This window comes from Balaenoptera musculus, chromosome 13 (assembly GCF_009873245.2).
Source record: "Balaenoptera musculus isolate JJ_BM4_2016_0621 chromosome 13, mBalMus1.pri.v3, whole genome shotgun sequence".
NCBI lineage: Eukaryota > Metazoa > Chordata > Mammalia > Artiodactyla > Balaenopteridae > Balaenoptera > Balaenoptera musculus.
The window spans coordinates 70,447,824-70,474,032 of record NC_045797.1 but is presented as its reverse complement, the minus strand read 5'-3'; the positions used below and the strand labels follow the sequence as shown (position 1 = coordinate 70,474,032).

Genomic DNA, 26,209 nt, shown 5'->3' with positions numbered 1-26,209 from the left:
AATTAATTAATCTCAAAACTAGTTACCTTATTGAGTTTCTTAAATATTTTGAGGGACACCCAGAATAAATTAACAAGCTCTTTCCATTACAAAGCTTATATTCTGATAAACACTTAAGACAAAATAATTCAATTAACATTACAATATGACTAAAACACATTAAAATCTTCTATATTATCAAGAGCTCTAGCCAGTCATCATAGAAACGAGTAGAAATGACTTACGGTTGCATCGTTTTTGTACAAATCGCAATTTGCAAGCTGTTCTGTAAGTTGATAGTCGTATGACATCAAAATTCTGAGCACCTGAAAAGGGGCAAATAAAAAATCTTCAACTAGAGTTACCATTTAATTTCCACATGCTGGGGAAGTGACTCTATTCCACTGTGTTGGCACAGTCTATACATAACATATCAACGAGGCCCTCTTTGGATAAAACACAAAGTGGGGAAGAAGGGTTAAAAATGCTTTCTGCGTGCCCACTCCATGCCAAGCACGATGCCAGCAGTTTTGCCTATATCATCCTGTCTGCTAGCCTAAGAAAACTGAGGGGAGGACCACTCATGACTTGAGTGAATGAACTATGTATTCCGCAAAATGAAGAAAAGTGGTATAGTAGGGAAGGCCCTAGCCTAGAGTCAGGAAAGCTAAATTCCAGCCCCAGTCTGACCACCAACCATAGGCCATGACCGTAGCCATGTTACATCCCTTCTTCTCAGCCTCAGTGTCCTCATCTATAAAATGAGGGAACTGGACCAGCTGATCTCTAAGTTCCCCTTCCAGGTCTGTGGCAGCCTGTGTTTTTCAAAATAGGGACACAACAGTATTTCCAGACCAGTATTTTTTTTTTTTTTAATTTATTTATCTCTGGCTGCGTTGGGTCTTCGTTTCTGTGCGAGGGTTTTCTCCAGTTGCGGCGAGCAGGGGCCACTCTTCATCACGGTGCGCGGGCCTCTCACTATCGCGGCCTCTCTTGCTGCGGAGCACGGGCTCCAGACGCGCAGGCTCAGTAATTGTGGCTCACGGGCCCAGCTGCTCCGCGGCATGTCGGATCTTCCCGGACCAGAGCTCGAACCCGCGTCCCCTGCATTGGCAGGCAGACTCTCAACCACTGCACCACCAGGGAAGCCCCCAGACCAGTATTTTTATGTGCCTCTAGTATGCTGCCCCTCCCCATCAAGAACTAAAGATTATTTCCCTCCACTTGCACCTGAGGACACTGTGACTGCCTCAATGAATAGAGTGTGGCAGAGGAACACTGCCTGACTTCTGAAGATGGGCGATAAAATGTGGGACAGCTTGTCTGTGCTCTCACTCTCTCAGGATGCTTGCCCTAGGAACCTGGACACCATTGTTGTGAAGAAGCCCAAACTAGCTGATATGGAGAAACCACACAGAGACACTGATACCCAGAGAAACTGAGTCTGTCAGCTGAAAGTCAGTAGCAATTACCAAACATGTAAGTGAGCAAGGCAACAAATGATCCAGCCCTGAGTCTCTGAGTCTTCCAACGGAGGCCTGAGACATCATGCAGCAAAGTCAAGACATCAGCACTGGATGCTGTTCTAATTTTAGACCCAAAAAAGGTATAAACAAAATAAATGACTGTTTGGGGATAAGTAATAGATAGCCATAGTAACTAGAACAAAGCCTAAATTATATGAATCTATAAATCAAACTTTGTTTTCATTTCAAAATTTGCTGTAAGTCTCCTTGAATTTTAAGGCCACTTCAGGGAACTCTGGCCTCCAGTGTGTTTTTGACTCAATAAAGGGAAAGTGAACCAGCACAAATTATCTTCTACCAATACTTACAGTCATCTCTCATTTCTGCTCATAGAAGAAAAAAAAAGGAAGGATTTTTCCAGGTTTTTGGTGAAAGTAATATTTATTGACCAAAAAGTGAAGCAAAGATTTCTCTTAATCTCACTTCAATCAACCCTTACCTTGATGTCACGATTAAAATTATTTCCTCCATCACCTGGTTCTCACAAAATTTCTACCCTTCTATACATACACGTGATAGTCCTATTTTCTTTTTTTTAATATAACAGGTTTTTTGAAATATAATTCACCCATTAAAGTATTCAACTTAGTTGTGCAACCATCACCACAGTCAGTTTTTAGAACATTTTCATTATCTCAAAAAAGAAACATCTTCCCCCTATGAGTCACTTTGCCCATTTTTTAACTGAGTTGTCTTTCATTATTGAGTTATAAGTACTTTATATGTTGTAGATACAAGCCCCTTATGAAATATATGATTTGCAAATTTTTTTTTCCCATTCTCTGAGTAGTCATTTCACTTTCTTGATCGTATCTAATGGGGCACAAAAGTTTTTAATTTTGATAAATCCAATATATCTATTTGCTATTTTGTCACTTGTGCTTTTGGTGTCATACCTGAGAAGGCTTTGCCTAATCTAAGTTCATGAAGAGTTGTACCTATGTGTTCTTCTAAAAGTTTTACAGTTTTAGATCTTACATTTAGGGCTATGATATATTTTTAGTTAATTTATTATGCAGTATGAAGCAGAGGTTCAAATTCATTCTTTTGCATATGGATACCCACTTGTCCCAGAACCATTTGTTCAAAATACTATTCTTTCTTCATTAAATGGTCTTGGTATCCTTGCGAAAAATCAAGTGACCACAGATGTATGGGTTTAATTTTGAACTTTCAATTCTATCCCACTGATTATACGTCTATTCTTATGCCAGTACCACACAATCTGGATTATTGTGGCTTTGTAGTTCTCAAATTCGGAAGTGTGAGTCTTCCAACTTTGTTCTCTTTTGAGACTGTTTTGGCTACTCTGGGTCGAATTTCCATATGAATTTTAGGATCAGCCCATCCATTTCTTCAAAAAAGCCAGTTTTTTTACGAGGACTGCAATGAGTTTGTGGATCAATTTAGGGGATACTGCCATCTTAATGATAAATCTTCTGATCCTTTAATACAGGATATCTTTCCATTTATTTAGTCTTCCTTAATTTCTTTCAACAGTGTTTTGTAGTTTTCAGAGTATAAGTTTTACGCTTGTTTTGTTAAATTTATTCAGTCTGATTTTCTTTTACTCATTTAGTTTCATATTACTATCTCAGCCTAAATATTTTAAATTTGAACCATTAAATATTAATTATTCAAAACCAAACCAATAATTTTAAGAAAGAATGCCAACGCATGTCCAAGAGCATTTAATAAATAACCCGTCATTAAATCACTGCAGGTAATTTTAATGTCTAAACATTTATTTCTATGAAATATTTTTACGAGAAACACTGATAAAACGAATATTAACAGCTAGGAAAGGAAAGTTCCACCCCCATCTGATCAAACAGAAAAATTACTAATCTGATCGATCAGACTTGTGCAGGGTATTTATTAGGCCATGCTTGCTAGTGGAAAAGTAACTATAGAAAAAAGATAGTGCACCTGGTATAACTCACTGTTTTCAGACTCCTTCTCCAGTGCAGAGTCAGATGTGTCACCACAAAAGATGAAATAGAGCAGATATCACACAAGTCCAAAGCTAACTAGTTTAGGAAAATAGGAAACTCCAAATGCTTCAGACCAGTTTGCCAGAAATCTCTACACTGGTTTCAGGAACTAGTCAAGAATCAAGTATCACTCTGCTTTCCTTTGCCAGTCTGATCCTTGTGAAAATACATCACTCTAAACGTATTGAGGAAAATGTAGAGAGAGCAGTGGGATGTTACAGGATTCAGAAATTCTAAGAAGTCCTGGCCAGAGCATCATTTTTTAAAAATCTAATAGCAGTCCAAATCCAAAAATAATTTCTAAAAGTTAAGATATAATCAATAACCTTAGAACTTCATTAAAATCTTATTGTACCAATATTCAACCAAACTTCCCATATGTTTCCCTTCTTCTGGAGCAGTCATTTTCCCTGATTTATATAAGGAGAATCCTCATACAGTGCCTAAGAATAGCCTTCACTTTTTTAATACTTCCCCTGTGTAAGTGTCACATTAATTCCCTGATCAGAAAATATGGTAGTTTGGCAAATACAAAATAGAAAAGCCCCCAGTGAAGAAACTGAAATGACTGGAATATCACTTTGGGAATTCTGAACTAGAAATGCTTACTCTTCATTATCATTCATTTCAAGAATATTTCACTAAAAGTAATACAATAAAATGTCATTTTTATACTAATATCAGACAATGTTTCAAGCCCATCCAGAAATTACAGAGGTTTTCCCTGGTGGTGCAGGGGTTAAGAATCCGCCCGCCAATGCAGGGGACACAGGTTCGAGCCCTGGTCTGGGAAGATCCCACATGCGGCAGAGCAACAAAGCCCGCGTACCACAACTACTGAAGCCCACGCACCTAGAGCCCATGCTCCGCAACAAGAGAAGCCACTGCAATCAGAAGCCCGTGCACCGCAACAAAGAATAGCCCATGCTCACGGCAACTACAGAAAGCCTCCATGCAGCAACGAAGACCCAACGCAACCAAAAATTAATTAATTATTTATTTAAATTTAAAAAAAGAAAAGAAATGATACAGAGAGCCCTAACTAAATATCCAGGCAGAACTCTGGCTCCAGTAAGAAAGCCCAGTGAAATTCGTGAACAGACAGGGAACCAATGGGACACTGGGTACCCAAGAGGTACAGAAGAAAGATAGGGAGAGGATAAGAAAGGATTAAGCCTTCTTTGCACTTTATGGCTCTCTTTATTCATGAGAATGGGATATGAATGTTCTATAGTATAACCAAATCCCAAGGAAAGCAAAGAGTCATATGGAAGGGTTTTATTGTATCTGTTTGTATCAGAAGCTTATATCAAAATCTCCAGGGGAGGAAGCTGGAATCTTCATTCTTAACAAATGCCCCTAAAGAGTCTTATAATCAAGCTAGTTTTGGGAAACACAGGACTACCCAACTCAACTTAAAGGTCTAGCTCATGCACCTCTCACATTTTACCACACACTCAACTCCAATCAGTCTGGACTACCTATAATTACCCAAACATACCAGGTCCTGTCACCTCTGGGCCTTTGTAAGTGATAGTGCCCCAGCCCTTCCTTCTCCACATTATTGGGCTGACTCAGCCAAGACATCACTTCCTCCCAGATTCCTTCCTGGACCCCCCTTGCTTCCCCCATCATGGCTCCTACTGTGCTATCATCCCTTGTTCCCACTTCCAGGAAAACAAGATCCATGAAGGCAGAGACCATTTTACTGTTGTATTATTCATTACTGTATGTCCCAAAGTAGGACATAATAAAACTAGCACCTAAATATTTATTGAATGAATAAATAACTGAAAACTGGGAAGTTCTGGGTTGTCTGGTATAAAAAAGGCTTTTTCCCAAAAATATACAAAGTAATGTCAAAAGGTTATACAACTGCAGACACTAGCAAGGAAAGGCTGATGGAGGGAGATGATAAAAGTCGTGGGGAAGCCAACTCCTTTTCCTGTGTAAACGTGCTGATGCTTTTAACTTTCTTCAGGTAGGGCAGAGCACTCCAAACTGTGTTCCAGGAAGCCATAGGATTTGATGGAGGTGCTCAGCAGACTAATGAGAGGTATAAGGAAGTAAACGTACTTTGTTGAAAAATGAATCTAACTGGGGAGATGAGGAGGAAGGTAGGAGAAAGGGGAGAAGGGATTATAAATCTAATAAATATAAGTACAGTAACATTTCTGAATTGTCCAAAAACTTTCACAAGCACTTCTAATTAGGAAAAAAAATTTTTTTCAAAAAAAATATTAGTCTGAATAAGCAACAAATATGAACACGAATGACTTCCTCATTTTTTTCTTGGCAGTACAATTAAAAACCCTAGGGACCAAAGATGAAGCCAGAGGTCCCAGCAGAGAGGAAGGTACAAATAAAACCAAAATCACTGAAGGGTGACTCTCTCAGTGGGTGAACTAGGAAAAAAAGTTTAAAAATCCCACAGAAGGAAATGGCTGTGACACATGCCTGGCTCCACCAAGATCTGTATTTAAATTTTTGTAAATAATGGCAAACAAAGAAAGTGATAACCAAATAGGTTGGATAAAACAAAAATGGATTACACAAGATAAAAATAAAGTCTAATTTGTGGAGTTCAAAAGATAATACAAAAAAGAGCATATATTTCATAAAGGAGGTACTCTAACACATTCTAATAATATTCTTGTATTACTTTGAACAAAGTTATAAATATTGATATGATTTGGGCTTCATTTTAATTGATGTTAAAATTTCTGGAGTAACCACAAAAAGAACAGAAAAAGAACATACAACTCACAACTAAGTAGACGGAAAAAGTAGAATGGAGGGAAGCTCAATTCATCTAAGAGAAGTCAAGGAAGGAGGGAAAAAAAACAGAGAAAGGACAAAACTGAAGCACAAAATAAAATGGAAGAAAAATGAAACATATCAGTATTCATAAAAAAGGTTAAACAGAATAAAGTCTTCAGTGAAAAAGCCAAAATTGTCACAATGGTTGTTTTGGGTTTTTTAAAAATAATCTAACTTATGCTGTTTACAAGAGATACATATATAACATAAGGATACAGGGAAAAAAATTAAAGAATAAATGGATATATACTGAAAAATCTACAAACAACAAATGCTGGAGAGGGTGTGGAGAAAAGGGAACCCTCTCGCACTGTTCGTGGGAATGTAAATTCATACAGCCACTATGTAGAACACTATGGAGGTTCCTCTAAAAACTAAAATAGAACTACCATACAACCCAGCAATCCCACTACTGGGCATATAACCTGAGGAAACCATAATTCAAAAAGAGTCATATACCACAATGTTCATTGCAGCTCTATTTACAATAGCCAGGACACGGAAGCAACCTAAGTGTCCATCAACATATGAATGGATAAAGAAGATGTGGCACATATATACAATGGAATATTATTCAGCCATAAAAACAAACGAAATTGAGTTATTTGTAGTGAGGTGGATGGACCTAGAGACTGTCAAACAGACTGAAGTAAGTCAGAAAAAGAAAAACAAATACCATATGCTAACACATATATATGGAATCTAAAAAAAAAAAATGGTTCTGAAGAACGTAGGGGCAGTACAGGGATAAAGATGCAGACATAGAAAATGGAGACGGGGATGGGGAAGGGTAAGCTGGGACGAAGTGAGAGAGTGGCATGGACATATGTACACTACCAAATGTAAAATCGATAGCTACCGGGAAGCAGCCGCATAGCACAGGGAGATCAGCTCGGTGTTTTGTGTCCACCGAGAGGGTTGGGATAGGGAGGGTGGGAGGGAGACGGAAGAGGGAGGAGATATGGGTATGTATGTACATGTATAGCTGATTCACTTTGTTATACAGCAGAAACTAACACACCATTGTAAAGCAATTATACTCCAATAAAGATGTTAAAAGAATAAAAAATAAATTAAAAATAAAAAAGATATATACTGTTCTAGGCATGCTAACCAAAAGAAAGCTGGTATAGATATATGAATATACAACAAAACAAACTTTGAAGCAAAAAAGCATTACTAGAAAAAAAAAGTTTACCTATATAATAATAAAAGATTCAATTTCCCAGGTAGACAGAACATTTTACTATATATGCATCTAAGGACAAAAGCTTCAAAACACTGACAGAACTACAGGGGGGAAATTTTAAATCCATGTTCAAAGCAGAGATTTTTAACATCTTCCAGTAATTAAGATCAAGCAGTCAAATCAGTAAGGACAAAAAGATTTTAATAAAACATAACGAGCTTGATCTAGATAATACAGAAATCATACACATTATTTTCAAGCACTCATGGAATATTTAGAAAAACATATAACATAAATATCAAAAAATACAAAAATTCTAGAACATCCCTCACTCCTTGACCCATAATCCCATTAAGCTAAACATCTTTATTATTAAAACAGACATTCATTTACAAATTTAAAAGGATACTTCTCATTAATCTACAACAGAAATTAGAAAACACAGAGATCGGGCTTCCCTGGTGGCGCAGTGGTTGAGAATCTGCCTGCTAATGCAGGGGACACGGGTTCGAGCCCTGGTCTGGGAGGATCCCACATGCCGCGGAGCAACTGGGCCTGTGAGCCACAACTACTGAGCCTGCACGTCTGGAGCCTGTGCTCCGCAACGAGAGAGGCCGCGATGGTGAGAGGCCCGCGCACCGCGATGAAGAGTGGCCCCCGCTTGCCGCGACTGGAGAAAGCCCTCGCGCAGAAACGAAGACCCAACACAACCATAAATAAATAAATAAATAATTAAATAATTAAAAAAAAAAAAAAAAAGAAAACACAGAGATCTGATAATGAATATAGTATATATCAGAACACATGTAATACAAATCTAGAAAATCACAGAAAAGTATATTCTTCAATGCTTACATAAGAAAAAAGTCTGAAAATAAATGGCCTACATTAGAAAAAGAAAAATAGAACTGCCTAAAGTAGAAAGAAGAAAATAATAAACCACGTAATAGCATGAAATAATGACACAGAAAACAAAGATACATAGAGAGGACCAATAAAGCCAAAGTTCCTTGAGAAGACCAATAAAAGTGGCAAAATTCTGGAAAAGGAAAAATTCTGGAATCTCTGAGCATGGAGGCCTGGCATCAAGTATTTTGTAGACTCATCTAGAAAGTTTTTACTTTAGCACCAGAGTTGAGAGATTATCACCTTTCCTTTTTCTTAGTAATGTTACATCATGTAAAAATCGTAAACTATCAAATTATTTGTACGTAATTTATTCCACTCCTCCTTTAATAAATATTTATTGAATTGCTGGGGCTACCATGATAAATACATGTGATTCTTACTTTCATGGTGCTTAGAGTCCAGAAGATAAAATATTAAGCAAAGAAAGAACAAACTAATTTCATCACTGTTCAAAATAGGAAATTAAAAGATACTGTCTAAAAATAGAAAGGCTTAAGAATACTACTGAAAGGCACAACAATAAAGGTAACACAAGATAAAAAACACAACCTATCTAAACTATTAAATTACTATGACCTCTTTCATGCTACAACAGCAGAGTTGAGTAGCTATGACAGAGAACTCATCATATGGCCTGCAAATCCTAAAATATTTACTTTCTGGCTCTTTAAGAAACAGACTGCTGGCCCCAGAACTATGTATGTTAAGAGAGTAAAGGAGAAATATATTATATGTCACTGTATCATCTCAAGAGAAGCAGAAAACAACTGATAAAATTCTATACTCATTCATGATTTAAAGAAAATAACAGTAATAACTCTTGGTAAATTAGGACAGAAAAGTAGATCCTTCACCTGATGAAGGGTACAAAACCTACAACAAATATCATTTTAATAGTGAAATATTACATCCATTCCCATTCAAGTCAAAAACAAGACAAGAATGCCTGCTATCCTCCCAACTCTTAAATATAATATCTGAGGTCCTAACCAGTACAGTAGGTCATGAAAAAGAGGTATAAGGATTGCAAAAATAAGAGTCAAAATGGTCTTTCTTTAAAAATAATGCAGTTCCATAGAATGTACACCACCAAGAATGAACCCTAATGTAAACCATAGACTTTGAGTGATTATGATGTGTCAATGTAGGTCCATCAGTTGTAATGGATGTGCCACTCTGGTGTGGATGTTAATAGTGGGGGAGACCATGCATGTGTCAGGGCAGGGGGGTATATATGAGATAGCTCTGTTCCTTCCTCTTTAATTTGGCTATGAACCTAAAACTGCTCTAAAAAAATAAAGTCTTTTTAAAAACTGAGGTACATGTAGTTACCTACCTAAGCAGAAGTCTAAATTAACCATTAAGACTAATGAAAGAGTGGAGAAAGATCATTGGATTCAAAACTGACATACTAAAATCAACCCAACACCTAGATGATAGGGCCAAGTCATAAGGCTGGCAAATGGCGATTTCTGCATCCTCAGAAAGTAATTATAACGGAGATTTGGGGTGATGTTGGAAATGAGAGTGGGGCTTCCCAAAGCAGATACCATTGCCACCAATGCAATTCCTCCTGTGAAGAAACAGAGGAGGCTCAAGAAGCCATACCCACCAAACATCTCCCAGACTGTTCATATCCTTGAGTCTGTTACAGAGAATGGTAATTTATATGAAGTTTGTGTGTCAGTGATAACATTCACTAAGCAGTAAACCCAATTATTTGCAGAATACCCAATTTCTACTTCAAATATCTACCCCAGTCATTCTCTCTCACATGCTCATGTGAGTGCACCCCAGGTAATTCTTAGTATGAGGAATTATTAGTTATTTGGTTTCCATTTTTGTCGGTTTCCCTTTTAAAATGTAAGTGGTATGAGTGAAGTCAGGGACTGTGTTTTGTTCTCCCCTATAACCCTAGCACCTAGAATGGTGCCTGGAATGTAACAGATTCTCAGTAAATGTGTTAAAAATTAAATGAAAAGATGGCCCTTTTGCTGAGTCTGGAAGGGTAGGCAGGAACAACAAGCCAGATGAAGGTGAAGGCAACCCCATAAGCAACAGCACAGGGACATGGAAAACACTATCTTGGGGAAAGCTAGTTCAGAATTGCTGGGAAATGACACACAAGGCACGTGATGGAAACTGGGAACCAAGAAAGAGTCCAGAAGGGCCTTGTCTGGCACGCTGAGGAGCTTGGGCTTTCTCAGGACCGTGATGACAAGCCCTGAAGGGATTTAAGAAGGAAGTAACCTAGAATAAATCTGGGTTCAATCTGGCAGCATCAAAGATCACCGATTTGATGGGCTTCCCTGGTGGCGCAGTGGTTGAGAATCTGCCTGCTAATGCAGGGGACACGGGTTCGAGCCCTGGTCTGGGAAGATCCCACATGCCAAGGAGCAACTGGGCCCGTGAGCCACAACTACTGAGCCTGCGCATCTGGAGCTTGTGCTCCGCAACAAGAGAGGCCGCGATAGTGAGAGGCCCGTGCACCGCGATGAAGAGTGGCCCCCACTTGCCGCAACTAGAGAAAGCCCTTGCACAGAAACGAAGACCCAACACAGCCAAAAATAAATAAATAAATAAATAAATAATAAAAATAAAGGAATTCCTTTAGAAAAAAAGTCTTTAAAAAAAAAAAAAAAAAAAAAAAAAGATCACCGATTTGAGAGTGTCAAGACTGAAGGAAAGGATCAGAAACCAATTAGTTTAGAAAAGTAACAAGGATAAAAATATTAATAATAAACACAGCTAACCACATTAAATACCTACTTTTCTGGGAAAGGAATGTGCTAAGTGCTTTAGTCACATTATCTCATTTAATCTTCATGATAATTCTATGAAGTAGGTACAATTCCCATTTTATGGATGAAGAAACTGTAGGACAGAGAGAGAAGGTAACTTGCCCAAGGTTATACAGCCAGGAAATGAGGGAGCCTAGATCCAAACCCAGGCAGTCTGACCGCAGAGCCTGGATTCAACACCATCATGGTATGAGGAACAGACAGATTCAAGACTCACTTTTGAGGGAACACTCAGCTGCACTCTGCCACTTCCTAGGAGGTGAAAGGTGAGGTGGAGAGAAGTGACTCCAAGGTGTCTGGCTTAGGTGACTAGCAGTTAGAGACTCAGAGCTACAAAAGTCCTTAAAGGTCACCCAGACCGACTGCCTAACCAATGCCAAAAATTTCTTTGCCTCCTTTATCAAACAGTTATCTAGGCTATGCCTGGCAGGACAACGTAGGTCTGAGTCGAGTCAAACTCTGCCTCCCATTACTAAGACTCTAAAGACTTAAAATAGCTTGATAGTTGGAAGGGTCTTCTGAGACTTGATCTGCTGATTTTCACTCTGTGGTAGGTAGAATTCTAGATTCTGCAACTACCTCAGGGGCCATCTCAAGCCGACTCCTACTTCCCCCGCCTGGCTTCAGCCAAGCAGAACGAATTTTATGACACTCATGTTGAAGGTCCTTGTAAGGAGCACAGTGCTTTTAAAAGGTTTCACAATCATTGGTACAGACTAATAACCTTATTTCCTGGCTAAGGAATTTGAGGTCCACCAAGTGTGAACGCACTGGTCAAGGTCACTTGGTAAAGGTCACACAGACAAGTAATCGCAAAACAAAACAATCCTTCAAATACTGGGAACTGCCCTACTCTTCCTGGCTATCTTTTTCTTTATTTGAGTTTCATATAAGAAACATATAAGAATATAGGAATATATGAGAATAAATAAGAATACATCAATATAAGAATTTTTTAACAGAAGATTTCAAAGGGTATACAGTAAAGTAATATACCAAAGTACACATTCCTGCTTTTACTTTCTCCTACAGCTCTAAGTGTTTCCTAACACTTAGTCCTCACCACCTTAGAATCTTTATCTAGTGTAAGGTAATTTATACAATATAATGTATTAATTATTTATCACCAGCTGCAATCTCATGGTAACAATGGAGTTACAGCAAGAAGTCTAAATTGACTGGCATGCCTTAAACTCACAGATATTTTAGGTAACATTTCTGCCTTTTTATTTATGACCTTGAAGAAAGCAATTCAAGTCAATTCAATTAAAATATATGCTCTGGCTTGGTGTCCTCCAACTGCACGATTCTTTAACTCTCATTCTTCCCTTTCTAAAGCTTATAACATAAAACTTCTGATTAATGCTATGACTTGATCAGGGGAGAAAAAAAAAAACCATTCCCACACATACAAACAGAATTCCAGAAGCACTCAAGACTCACGCATTTCTATGAACAGCTGCCTCTTCTCTGCCATGGTCTTCCGCTTGTTCCCACTTTCCTCAATCATCCTAGAGACAAAGAAGGATACAATAAACCAATGTGTAATTTGACAATTCCACCAAGTGCTTATCAGTCTGTTGTGAAGAGGTACAGGAAACCAAGCTGTGTATGCCACATTAAAAGGATATCAGTAAAAATAAAGTAGAAGCCCGATACAGAAAAAAAAAAAACTGTTGTGCCTTTATTTGATAGCTTCTAAAATATTATAAAGTCAATACTTAAATGAGCTCATACACTTGTTTCCTGTGCTGAAAATATGGGGCCATGTCTTATTTCTAACTTTATTTTCTCTGCAGAGTCCTGGATTAGTTGAGACATTTTCCCCATATTCCTACTGCTTTACATAGATAAACATGTTACTAAAGATAATTTAGATAATAATTATAATGAAAAGCTATAATAAAGAATATCAGGATAATTAGCTTATACATAAAAGGTATAAAGAGAATCTTTTATTTTTATATTAAAAAGTATTAAACAAAAAAGGTATTCATCCACAAACTCAAAGAACTCCTAAATGTAAGTTTTTAATCGCATGACTTTGGCTATGCCAGTCACTTTGTTTAAGAAAAAACTCTTTCCATGCATTATCTCATTTAATCCTCCCAACAACTCTGGGTGCTGGCATTATTATTATTATTATCCCCATTTTACAGATTAGGAAACAGATGCCTAGAAAAGAACACTAACTTGCTCAAGGACACACAACTCAGAAGCAGTAGAGTAGAATCCCAACCCTTTCATTAAACTTCTTTCATATTTTTTGCCTCTAGATGCATATTTTCAAATCTCTATGCTTAAAAAGCTAGAACACAATAGCCCATTGCATGGACCCTACTGATGCAAAATCTGTGACATCTCAGCCAAACTTCACCTTACTCTATGAAGAAAAAACTATCTAGACAAATAGCATAAGCAAAATATCCCTAAGAAGATTAAACTGCTGTAAATCATGGAGTGATTTACATAACATTCTCAAATATGTTAGAATCACGAATTAAATGGTGACTACACAAATTACATATCTATTAAAGCAAAGTGCCTGCTGAAAGTTTAGTTATAAATATATCCTAAAGAAAATTTAAAATGTAAATATATTCCTTAACATTCTGCAATTAATATTTTGATCATTAAAACTATCCCTTTCCTAGATCACTGAAATGTTACCAAATAGGCTTCAACGTACATGATGGTTACCTAACAATTTGCCCCCAAGAGGAAACAGTTTTAAACAGAAAGAAAGTTAAGCCAAAGAAAAAGCAACCAGAAACAGCAAACATCTAATGAAATCTAGGTCCTAGAGAAAAAAACAAGAGTTGGTACCAGGAGCCTATAATTACAAAGAAACGAAGATATTCAAAAGCCTCCTCCCTGTCCCCAAACTTGGTCTCCCACTGGGTAATACAAATTTTAAATGCTAAACACAGATTAAAACACAGAATCATAATGTCCTTTATAATATATATCATTTATTATATACTTCTTCTACTTTTGCTATTTCTTTAAATCACTTTTTCTCAAGGTAGAATTATGAATTCCTGGAGATCCCTAAGTTCTTCATTACAGTTTTCTAAACTTTGCCTTTATTTCCAGATTAATCTTGAAAAAAATTAATATAAACATATTTTAGATCATCTGGATGACCACGAAACTACAAGTACTGCCGATGCCACTTCAGAGCCCACATCTGCATGCGTGATTACTGTGGCATTGGGAGCAAGAGAACACGTAAAGCAGGCGTCAGCAAGCTAGAGAAACTATAGTACCTGGACCAGATCTGACCTGCCACCTGTTTTTGCAAATAAAGTTTTACTGGAACACAGCCACACCTATTCATTTATGTATTGTCTAAGGATGCTCTCATGCTACAATGGCAGAGTCGAGTGTTTTCAACAGAGAGCATCTGGCATGTAACGTCTAAAATAATTACCATCTGGTCCTTTAAGTAAAAGCATGCCAACCCAACCTAAAGCAATAGTAATTGATATTGCATTACTACACGTCTGGCTTTCCCATGGTGCCTGATAAGAAATCCTTTATTAGCTACTTTCTCTTCTCTGTCTTACTTCTCCACTCTTCTACCAGTATCTCCTAGGATCTAAAAAAAAAAAAATTTGTTTTTTTAATTTGCACTTGAGTCCTTATAGAGCATTTGCTTCTAGGGTAACCCAAAATAAGACAGATCTGATCCTGTAAAACAGACCTTCAAGATGAATTCTGTAAGTGGATCACTCGCCAACAGATGACAAGGAGCCCAGTGCTGGTAGTAAGTAGCTTGGTGAGAACCCTTGGTGTGCTGCTGCATGGATAGTACTAAGACTCATGATGTGGTGGAGCTAGTAAGGGACACAGGTAGAAGAAGATGATTGGCTTATGCAATAGCTTTAGCATTTGAGAGAGATAGGAGAACTGGGAATTTTAAAGACAATTAAATGGTTGAGCTTTTGTTAAGTAGGACGGATGCACAGAAGAAAGAAAATGTCAAGGCTTAAATCAGCCAAGTACCAACTCAGAACATGTTATGAGAGCCAGAGACCTCCATGGCAGCACTTTTTAAGGAGCCCTCAGCTCCCACAACTTGAGAGCAGATTGTGCTAAAAATCAGGCTCAAATTCTGTTTATGAAAGTAGGCAGCTTAACAAAGAAGACTGAATTCATAGTCCAGCCAAGATTCCCCTGAACCCTATAGGCCTGAAGAAGTGGCTCTCTGCTCTTGCTACAAAGGCAGTCTCCTCTGCCCAAAGACTATGCAAAGTTCTCATCTGAGATGCATGCCTCAAAAGATGCTGACCCTCCTCAGGATCTGTTCCTACCTCCCTCACTGCCTCTACGCTAATAACTAGGGTCAAGTCTTGCATCATCAGAAAGGGAAGGTACTGTCCCTGCTTTGGATGGAAAAAGGCTGATTCATCAAAACAGCTGCTGGACCTGACGATATGCACTAACAGGAACTGGAAGAACATACCTGGGAATGGACCTTGAGAGTGCTGAACTTGAGCCAAGTGTAAAGTAAGACAAAGTTTGTTGACATGGCAGTACTCATCCCATGACCCAGGATTTAATGTTCTGAAAAGGACACCTGGCGCCAGTCCTAATATGCCACTAGACTGGCTCATTTAAGCTGGGCATGTGGGTTTTGGTGGCCTAGAGAAAATGAACTGGAGATGCTGGAACTGCAGAGCAGGTATTAAGGAAACAGTGAATAGGGTGCTCCCCTTCCCCATATCTCCTGGCCTTTACTGAATCCTTCCATACTGACTGACAGCATCTGCATTTTCTGTTTGTTTGTTTAAACAGAGAAACCAGGCTTGCTCTGACCTCTGAAGTCCATTTTGTTCCTTGCATGACAGGCCTGAAATGCTATAAATTTACCACTCCCTAGAAACAGTCTTAACCAATGATTAATTTAGTTGGTATATACTCTATCTACCTTGCCCCCTTAAAGAGTATAAATCTGAGGACATGTTTTACACAGGCTCTTAGAGTTCCCCAGTGGGAATAAGCTTCTGTCACCCACAGTGGTAACTTGCTTGATAACAAAACCTTTATCTGCTAACTTCCCTTCCCTATCTCACCTCCCGGTCCCCTGCTGATATTTGCAGGGATAACCTCCAAAACAAAATACTTGCACGCAAATCCTTGTCTAAGAGTCAGCTTCTGGTAGAACTCAAACTAAAATATTAAGTCTTTTCATTTCAACCAAGCTTATAGTTCAGATTTCATAAAATCCAAATGTATGGAGTACACATAAATTTAGGTTACTATAAATGATTTCCCCAGGCCTTAGCATGACTCCATCCCAGTGCTCCATGGATACTAATACCTCCATCTTTGTAATTATGATTTTAACAGTCCACACTCAACAAAGATCTAACCCTACTACCACACGTGATTACATGTCCTTGTCTTCCTGATAATAACTTTAAAGATCAACAGTTACATGAATGTAAACACATCTCTCTTCTTCCTTCCACTTGGACTCCTGGCACTTTGACTTTTCTGAGCCTCATAATCTAGAAGTAACCAACACCTCCTTATCATTCACTTCACATACTAACTCTGATTTCAAATACTGCCATTTCCTTCCTCATAATCACTCTCACATCCACCCTTTTTTCCCATTTCAACTGCCAAAAATCTTGTCCACATGAATGCACAAATAAAATTCTCTGACGCCGTGATCTCAGGACTCTGCAACCCCTTCTTCCTGTGGTTCATCCTGTGAAATCCACTAGGTACATTTATTTAAATGTGTTTGATCTTCACAGGATCCTAATCACCCTACTTAGGGGTTTCATTCCACCCAATTAAAAAAAATCAGAACACAAAGTGAAATAAGCCAGACAGAGAAAAGACAAATACTATGTAATCTCACTCATATGTGGAATCTAATAATACCAAAAAAAAAGTCAAATTCATCGTAGAAGCAGAGTAGATTGGTAGCTGCCAGGGGCTGGGGGTGGGAGAAACGGGAAAATACAAAGCATACAAACTTTCAGTTACAAGATGAATAAATCCTGGGCATCAAATCCACAGCATGGTGACTATAGTTGATAATACTCTACTGTATATTTGAAATTTGCTAAGAGAGTAGATCTTAAACCACCACCACCACACACAAAAAAGAATGAGCTAATTAACTTAATTGCACTAATCACTGCACAATGTATACATTTATCAAATTATGTTGTACACTTTAAACATATACAATTTTGTTTGTCATTATAGCTCAAAAAAGCTGGGGGAAAACTTTAACAATATATTTGAACACCTTTCCACGTCACTGAATACTCTTCAAAACCACAATTTTGAATGACAGAATGGAATTTTATCACGATCATTCATCCAAGCCTTGACTGTTGACAATTATTTCCAACTATCTACTACTACGAACAATGCAACAATAAACATCTTTAAAGTAAAACTGAAAAAACGAAGAAGAACCAGAGTACAGCTTTAGTCTACAAAATGAAAGAAGACCAGAGTCCTAGCTATGAGAATGTAAGCAAAGTTTCTTCCATCTGAAAGGAGCTGAAACTGTTAGGTTCCTAGAAAAGATTATTTAATGGCCTAAGCCCAAGGCCAAACTGAAAAAATGCACGATCCATGAAAGGAAAAATTGATAAGCTGCATCTTATCAAAATTAACTGCTCTGCAAAAGATACTATTAACAGAATGAAAAGACAAGCCCCAGAGTGAAAGAAATATTTTCAAAACACATATCAGATGAAGAACTTGTATTCAAATTATGAAAAGAACTCTTAAAACTCAACAATAAGAAAACAGCCCAATTTTAAAATGATCAGGGCTTCCCTGGTGGCGCAGTGGTTAAGAATCCACCTGCCAAAAAAAAAAAAGAATCCACCTGCCAATGCAGGGGACACGGGTTCGAGCCCTGGTGTGGGAAGATCCCACATGCCGCAGAGCAACTAAGCCAGTGTGCCACAACTATTGAGACTGTGCTCTAGAGCCCGCGAGCCACAACTACTCACCCCGAGTGCCACAACTACTGAAGCCCGCGCACCTAGAGCCCGTGCTCCGCAACAAGAGAAGCCACCGCAATGAGAAGCCCGTGCACCGCAATGAAGAGTAGCCCCCGCTAGCCGCAACTAGAGAAAGCCCATGCACAGCAACGAAGACCCAGCGCAGTCAAAAAATAAAATTAAATTAAAAAATTTAATGATCAAAAGATCTGAACAGATACCTTACCAAAGAAATTATACGGATGGTAAGCATATGAAAAGATGTTCAACTGCATTTGTTATTAGGAAATTACAAAGTAAAACAACGAGATACCACTATACACCTATTAGAACGGCTAAAATCCAAAAAACTGTCAATAGCAAATGATGACAAGAATGTAGAGCAACAGGAACTCTCATCCATTGCTAGTGGGAATGCACAGACAGCCTGGTTGGAAAACGGTTTTGCTGTCTCTTACAAAACTAATCAGAGTCCTTACCATACAATTCAGTAATTGCACTAGGTATTTAACCAACTGAGTGGAAAATGTTCACACAAAACTTGCACCCAAATGTTTATACCAGCTTTATTCACAACTGCCAAATACTGAAAGCAACCAAGATGCCCTTCAATAGGTGAATAAACAAACTACTACTTTCATAAATGGAATATTGTTCAGCAATAATAAATAAGCTATCAAGCCATGAAAAAACTGGAAGCTTAAATGCGTAATGCTAAGTGAGAAAAGCCAGTCTGAAAAGGCTACATACTATATGATTCCAATTTTATGACCTTCTAGAAAAAACAAAACAATACAAATGGTAAAATGATCAGTGGTTGCCAGAGATTTGGGAAGAAGGGAAGAGGAATGAATAGGTGAAGCATAGGGGAATTTTTAGGGTGGTAAAACTTCCATATGATACTGTAATGGTGGACACTGACACTACACATTTGTGAAAACCAAAAGAAAATTACAACACAGAGTGAACCTTAATGTATGTAAAAAAAATTTTTTTAATCCTTTAGGAGGTCAGAGAACCCCAGAATGAAATGGAGAATATAACAAAACAATCTAACTGTATTACAAATATATGAAACAACCTCACTGAACAGGGTGGGGGGAAAGTATAGTAACCTAAGTAACTCTGGAAGTGAACAGAGTCTGTTAAAACTAAAGACAAAATAAAATATATATAAGTACTGTACTCTGGTTTCCCACAGGTTATGGATTAAGAATTCTAATACTGCTATGCATGTATGCATAACTGAACAATTAAGTAAACAGATGGCAGATGGTGAAGTGTGAGGTTACAGATAAGCAAGGTGAGAAGCTAGAATGATCCAGGTGGTAATGGAATGGATTACAATTGGAGACATCAGTATACATTCATGGTTAACTCAATATAGATATATGGATAGTTACATATAAAAGCATTTGTAGGTATGTGTATATGCATTAGTATACACATATACATGTCCTTGCTCTGTCAACTGAGAGGGCCTAGAAACAAAAGTATCCCAAAGCAATCAGCACATTTAGTGGCCAAATTTTTGTTTATAATACCATTCTTCAATAAAAGGAACTAGGGCTCCTCGGAGAAATGCCTGAGGCAAGAACTATACATAATGAGCCTGGAGCATCTTGTAATATAGAAAGTAAAGAAGTCCTGGGAGGAAAAAAACCATATGATAGGGGTATATCAAAGGGACACAGAGGCTAACTGAAAGAGCTCCCAATGGCCAAAGTTGGAAACATTTCAGCAACAAAATAACGTAGTATTAAATATCCTTAAGTTGATACTGATACAAATGAGAATGAAGAATCGACAAATATCCTGTACAGAAAAATTCCAAATAATTTACATGGAGACTCTGCCCTGAAGAAGGTGGAACATAACTCCTCCCTCCTTAAGTGTGAGCTGCACACAGTGACTTCCTTTCAAAGAGGTGAAGGGGGAGAGGGAAATAACTTGACAGTGGAGAAACCTGATAAACACTACCTCAGCTAGGTGATCAAGTACAACATCAATAGTGATAAATTATGTTGACAGTATGGACCCTTGACACGATGTGATGAAAACAGCATTTTACCTCTGTGGTCTTCCTCCCCAAAACCCATAAACCCAGTCTAATAATGAGGAAAACATCAGGCAAATCTCAACTGAGGGAAAATTTACAAAATACCTGACCAATACTCCTCAAAAGTGTCAAGGTTCATCAAAAACTTGACCAGAAAAAGCCAAGAAACTGACAAACCCAAGAGAAGTCTAAGGAGACGGCAACTAAATGTAATGTGGTATCCTAGATGGGATTCTGGAACAGAAAAAGGCCATCAGGTAAACACTAAGGAAATCTGAAAAAGTATGGATTTTAGTTAATAATAATGTATCATCACTGGTTCATTAACTGCAAGAAATGAACCATACTAATGTAAGATGCTAATAACAGAGGGAACAGGGTGTAGGATACATATAGAAACTATTATTGTTCAATTTTTCAGTAAATCTAAAACTGTTCTAAAAAAGTAAAGTTTATTTTTTTAAAGACAGTACAATTACATATTTCTTCTCCTTTATTCTCTTAACTGACTTAAAAAACAATTGCTTTTTAATACAATATAGATAAAACAATATCTATAAAATTGTATTGTTGGGCCTGTAACATACAGAATTCTTTAATAAGACATAATCTTAAATGTCTCTGTACCTAACCACAGTGCTTTAAAATAAGCAAAAACTGATAGAACTGAAAGGAGAGACAAATCCACTTATACTTGGAGACTTCAACACTCTTCTATGATCAATACACGTAGAAAGTCAAGATGAATATGGAAGGACTCAACTTCACCATCAGCCAACTAGATCTAATTGACATTTGTGGAACAACCCACCCAATAATGACAAAATACAAATTCTTTACAAGTGCACATAAAACATGCATCACCAAATTCAGAAAAGCAAATTCCTCTGGAGATGGAAGTAGAATAATGTGACTGCAGAGGAATACCAACTCTATTAGCTATGATTTATTTATTAGGCTGGGTTCTGGGTACACTGTATTATTCTTTATGCTTTATATGCCCTATTTCATAATAAAATTTTAAGTCATTAGAGTATATTCTCTGGTAAACCTTTCCTTTAGTGGTCTGGACGGTTAAAGAGGCAGGTCTCCATACATTTTATTATTAAAATGGACTACACCAAAAACCATAACCTCTGAACTTTTATCCAAATATACAGAAACGCTCACAAACTCCATAATTTGGTATAATATTTATTATTTCAAAGCCTCAGCAACGTCTTCTACGAGTATCCCGACAGTATTTGCTAACAAAGGATGGATTTTTAGTTTGTCACCAAACTAAAATTGTTATTTTTGTCTATGCATTATTTCATATACAGGAAGAAGAAACAGGAAGAAGAAAAGTTTATGGCTTTTTGTCTTTTACTCCTGAAGTAAGAAATCTCCAAAGAAACTTCCAAAAATATATCATTAAGTTAATAAAATTTTAAGACATTAATCAGGGACCTCTCTGGTAGTCCAGTGGTAAAGAATCAGCCTTCCAATGCAAGGGCGTGGGTTTGATCCCTGGTCGGGGAACTAAGATCCCACATGCCGTGGGGAAACTAAGCCCGCGCGCCTCACCTAGAGCCCAAGTGCCGCAAACTACAGAGCCCACACGCTCTGGAGCCCGCGTGCCACAACTAGAGAGAAACCCTTGAGCCACAACTAGAGAGAAATCCGCACGCCACAACGAAGAGCCCGCATGCCGCAACCAAGACCCGACGCAGGCAAAAAAAAAAAAAAAGATATTAATTAGCACACAACTATGATCATCACTGAAAAAAGCTCAGTAAGTTTGTCTTCATATTCGGAATGCTTCGTTTTAAAATATCTCAACTGACCATATTAGCCTCAAACTATCATTAAGCAAATACCTTAAGGCAGAATATACTCAATGGTATATATAAACCCATACATCAAATAGTATTTTTAACAATGTTAAGGGTTTTTTTGGGTTTTTTTTAGTGATTCCTTTTCAATCTGCTTAGACCATTATTTTTTTTTTTAATTTTATTTATTTATTTATTTATTTATTTATTTATTTATTTATTTATTTATGGCTGTGTTGGGTCTTCGTTTCTGTGTGAGGGCTTTCTCTAGTTGTGGCAAGCGGGGGCCACTCTTCATCGCGGTGCGCAGGCCTCTCACTGTCGAGGCCTCTCTTGTTGCGGAGCACAGGCTCCAGACGCGCAGGCTCAGCAATTGTGGCTCACGGGCCTAGTCGCTCCGTGGCATGTGGGATCTTCCCAGACCAGGGCTCGAACCCGTGTCCCCTGCATTGGCAGGCAGACTCTCAACCACTGCGCCACCAGGGAAGCCCTGCTTAGACCATTATTGTTTTGTACTTTGCATTTGACTGAAAACAATCTCATAACATAAATAGAAGTACCAGCTCCCCTTGTTTCTTGCTGTTCATGTGTCCTTGCATTAGCACTTCAGTCTTCAGTTGAATCTGAAACTTCAATCTGCAGATTCTTTGCAGGAACCTTTTTAAGCCCTTTGTCTATTCATTCATCAAGGTTCATTTCATGCAAATCAGATAATATAATCTGAAAGACCCCTAAACCAGGTAGAAGTTAACTGTAATATGTCCAAATAGAATGTAAGCAAACAAATAAGGAGGCTCACACTGTCGGCCCCTCCAGGTGGTGGTGTGCCCATGATCCTCCCTTCAGGTTACCTCACTTTCCATACCTGATGTATAGCATCAGACATACAGACGAAGTAAAGTGTCAAACTATGATTTAAATATTAGTAAAGTTAATTGCCCATTTTTTTTGTTATACCCTGCCTAGAAGATCATTTTGCACGCCTCCCACTGTGGAAACCATTACTCTTAAAAAAAACTAGAATGAAAAGATGAGACTGTGCTAGGCTTGAGGAGCAAATAAGGAATGTGAATGGCAGAATCAGATGAGGAAATTTAGAGCCTAAGTGGTTAGTTAACTTGGCCTAACATTCCAAAGCTAGTAATTCGTGGAGTAGGCAACCAATCTGACAATAAAGCCTATTCTCTTTCCACTGTGCCACATCACCCCCTCCAGGGCAAACACGATGACTCCAGAACTGAGGAAAGAATACAGGTCCCCAAGCCCTGGTGCTGCGCAGACCGTAGGTCACAGTTAAACAGGGTCAGGAGGCTAGTGCAACAAAACGTCTGGACCCTCATTAGCCCTGTCAGGGAAGCAATGTGTTCCAGAGCTAGACTAAGTCTGCAGGCAGAAGTTAAGTAAATCCCACAGTAAAGACTAAAGGAAAGGGCTTCCCTGGTGGCGCAGTGGTTGAGAATCTGCCTGCTAATGCAGGGGACATGGGTTCGAGCCCTGGTCTGGGAAGATCCCACATGCCGCGGAGCAACTAGGCCTGTGAGCCACAACTACTGAGCCTGCGCGTCTGGAGCCTGTGCTCCGCAACAAGGGAGGCCACGATAGCGAGAGACCCGCGCACCGCGATGAAGAGTGGCCCCCGCTTGCCGCAACTAGAGGGCCCTCGCACAGAGGCGAAGACCCAACACAGCCAAAAATAAATAAATTAATTAATTTAAAAAATAAAAAAAGAAATACCCAGGTCTCATATTTTGCACAACCAAATAAATAAAATGTCTAGTCTCAGGCTATAGTTGTACTTCACAATAAAGGCATGGAAATAGAAACCCAGAACCCCTAACTCCTGGTCCATTATACCACCTTTCTATATGTGAAGACACTAGGATAATTTTTCTGCCTGTAGTCTGCAGGTAAGATTTCATAAACAATAAATTAAAACCACAAATCCAAAACTTAAGTGCACCAAAAAGATCCTATTTTTTTTAAAAGTTTTAAAAGAGAAGCCACAAACTGGAAAAAGAAATTTGAAGCCATCTATGTGAAATATTAGCGTCCAAAATGTATTTTAAAATTATAAATCAATCTGAAAAAGACAACACAACAGAACAGGTAAATGATGAAAACCAGCAAATCACAGAAGAGGAAAACTTAAGAGCCAATAAAAACATGGAGCAATGTTCAAACTCATTAGTAATCAAAAAAACATGTAAGATTAATATAAAAATAAGATTGCATGGTACATCCAGCAGATTTGCAAAAATTATGAAGCCTAAAACACCAAGGGTTGACAAGGCAGGGAAGGAACAGAAGCCACACATCGCTGGTGTGAATGTTAATTGGAAAACTACTTCAGAGTAGAATTTAGCAATACACACGGAAGTTGAAGATGTGCATGGCACACATACCAGTAGTTTACTCCTAGTACACACTCTAAAAGACATGCATGTGTAGACAAAGAGACGTGACAAGAATACTCATAGCAGCATTATTTGTAGTAACAAAAAAAATCAGAACACACTATTGTCAACTCACAGGAAAACATAAAAGTAAACTGTGTGCCCAATAACAGAATCCTATTCAGTCAAGAAAATAAATGCACTAGAGCTACATATATCCATATGGATGAGTCTCACAATACAGAGAGAAAAAAAAATAAAGTTATAAAAAGATATAATTAATACTGTTAATATAAAGGGTTTTTTTAATGCAAAACAATAATATACATTTTAGGGCTACTTACATATGTAATAAAAGTATGAAAATATGTACAAGAATGAAAAGCATCAAATGGAGAATAGAGGTTCCCTCAGAAGGGGAGGAGAATACAACTGGGAAGGAGTAGGGGTTCAACTTTAAAAGGAGCCTAGTGTCTTAAGTTAAGTGGTGTGTACACAGGTATTCACAATTTTTATTCTCTATACCTTTTTGAGGAACAATATTTCACAATATTTAAAAAGTTAAAGGAAAATAAACTCAAGGTCCAAGCAACATAGTTTACTCCGGAGCCCACATGCTTAACCATGACACTATTTATTCTGTTTTTGTTTGTGCAGTTAAAAAAGGTTTAGTCATTTTAAGAAACTGCTCAAGAACATGTAAAACGTCACACCGGTAAAAAGCAATGAAGTACCTGACTAAAGGAAAATTTTCACGCAAATCATATTGGAGACACAAAGTGGTCATATCACCACGCTCAGGAATCATGTCGGTAAGCCAAAAAAACAAAACCCAAGTTGAACTTGGAACATAAAAGTCTTGTTTAGAGAGAGCATGTAGAAAGAATATGGGCTTTCAAGTCGGACCTGGTTCAAGTATCACTCCTGTCACTGATTAGCTGTGTGGCCCTAAACAAGTTTTAGCTTCTCCGAGCTCAATTTCCTCACCCAAACACTGGAGATACCATACCTAGTTTCCACAGTGGTAAAGATTACAGTGTAGCCATTATCTATGAAAATCTCTTGAATACAGTAGCCTCACACTAAATAACAGTTGTTATTACTTGCAGAAGAAAGTCTCTCTCTGGCAAGAGGAGACAGAGCAAGCAGAGATAAAAATTAAAAGGAGGGAGTAAAGAGTCTAGAAAAAGAAGCCAGGAAGAAACTTGAATGGTTAGGGACTGAAAAAGTCCTTATAGAGTCCCTAAAGTTACTCCCCCCTAAAAAAAATTTTTTTTACTGAACACTATTTGATTATAGTGAGGCTTAGTTACAGGAATATTTGGTCCAAACCTGATTATTGCTAAAATGCCATAATATATAGCATATATATATATAATATTATATAGCTTATACATAATATTGTTAATATACAAAAATTCAAGATCAAAATGTGTTTTCTTTAAAAGTTCATTTTTTGGTTGTTAAAAATGTATTAACAAGTAAATCAAATACAATATATCTGTTTCTCTCAGTTATCTACAACTCAGAAAGGTCTGTCCTACTCTTAACATATTAAAGAGAAATCAATGATAATTTCAACAAATGCCAAAAAGCAATAAAATTCAACACCCAGTAAAAATATAAACCAAGAATAGAAGGAAACTTCCTTAAGTTGACAAAAGACACCTACCAGAAACCTTTAGTAAATACCATATCTAACAGTGAAACACTGGAAGCATTCCCATTCAGGAAAAAGA

At 37.9% G+C, this 26,209-nt stretch overlaps 1 protein-coding gene across 27 annotated transcripts in view; it reads right to left on the bottom strand.

The window, feature by feature from the left end:
• Window positions 1–26,209, bottom strand: part of DTNB (dystrobrevin beta) — a 279,721-nt gene that overhangs the window by 222,658 nt on the left and 30,854 nt on the right. For 26 of the 27 annotated variants that reach the window (XR_005022446.1, XR_005022445.1, XR_005022448.1 and 23 more), the window contains exons 2-3: window positions 12,662–12,729; window positions 225–305 (exon numbers count right to left, since the gene is read on the bottom strand). Coding sequence is in view for 19 of the 27 variants with exons in the window: in XM_036873637.1 (XP_036729532.1) it covers window positions 225–305; window positions 12,662–12,728 (148 nt within the window). In the remaining 8 variants the exon portion in view is untranslated. The remainder of the gene's footprint in view (window positions 1–224; window positions 306–12,661; window positions 12,730–26,209) is intronic. The other variant, XM_036873641.1, reaches the window with a different exon arrangement.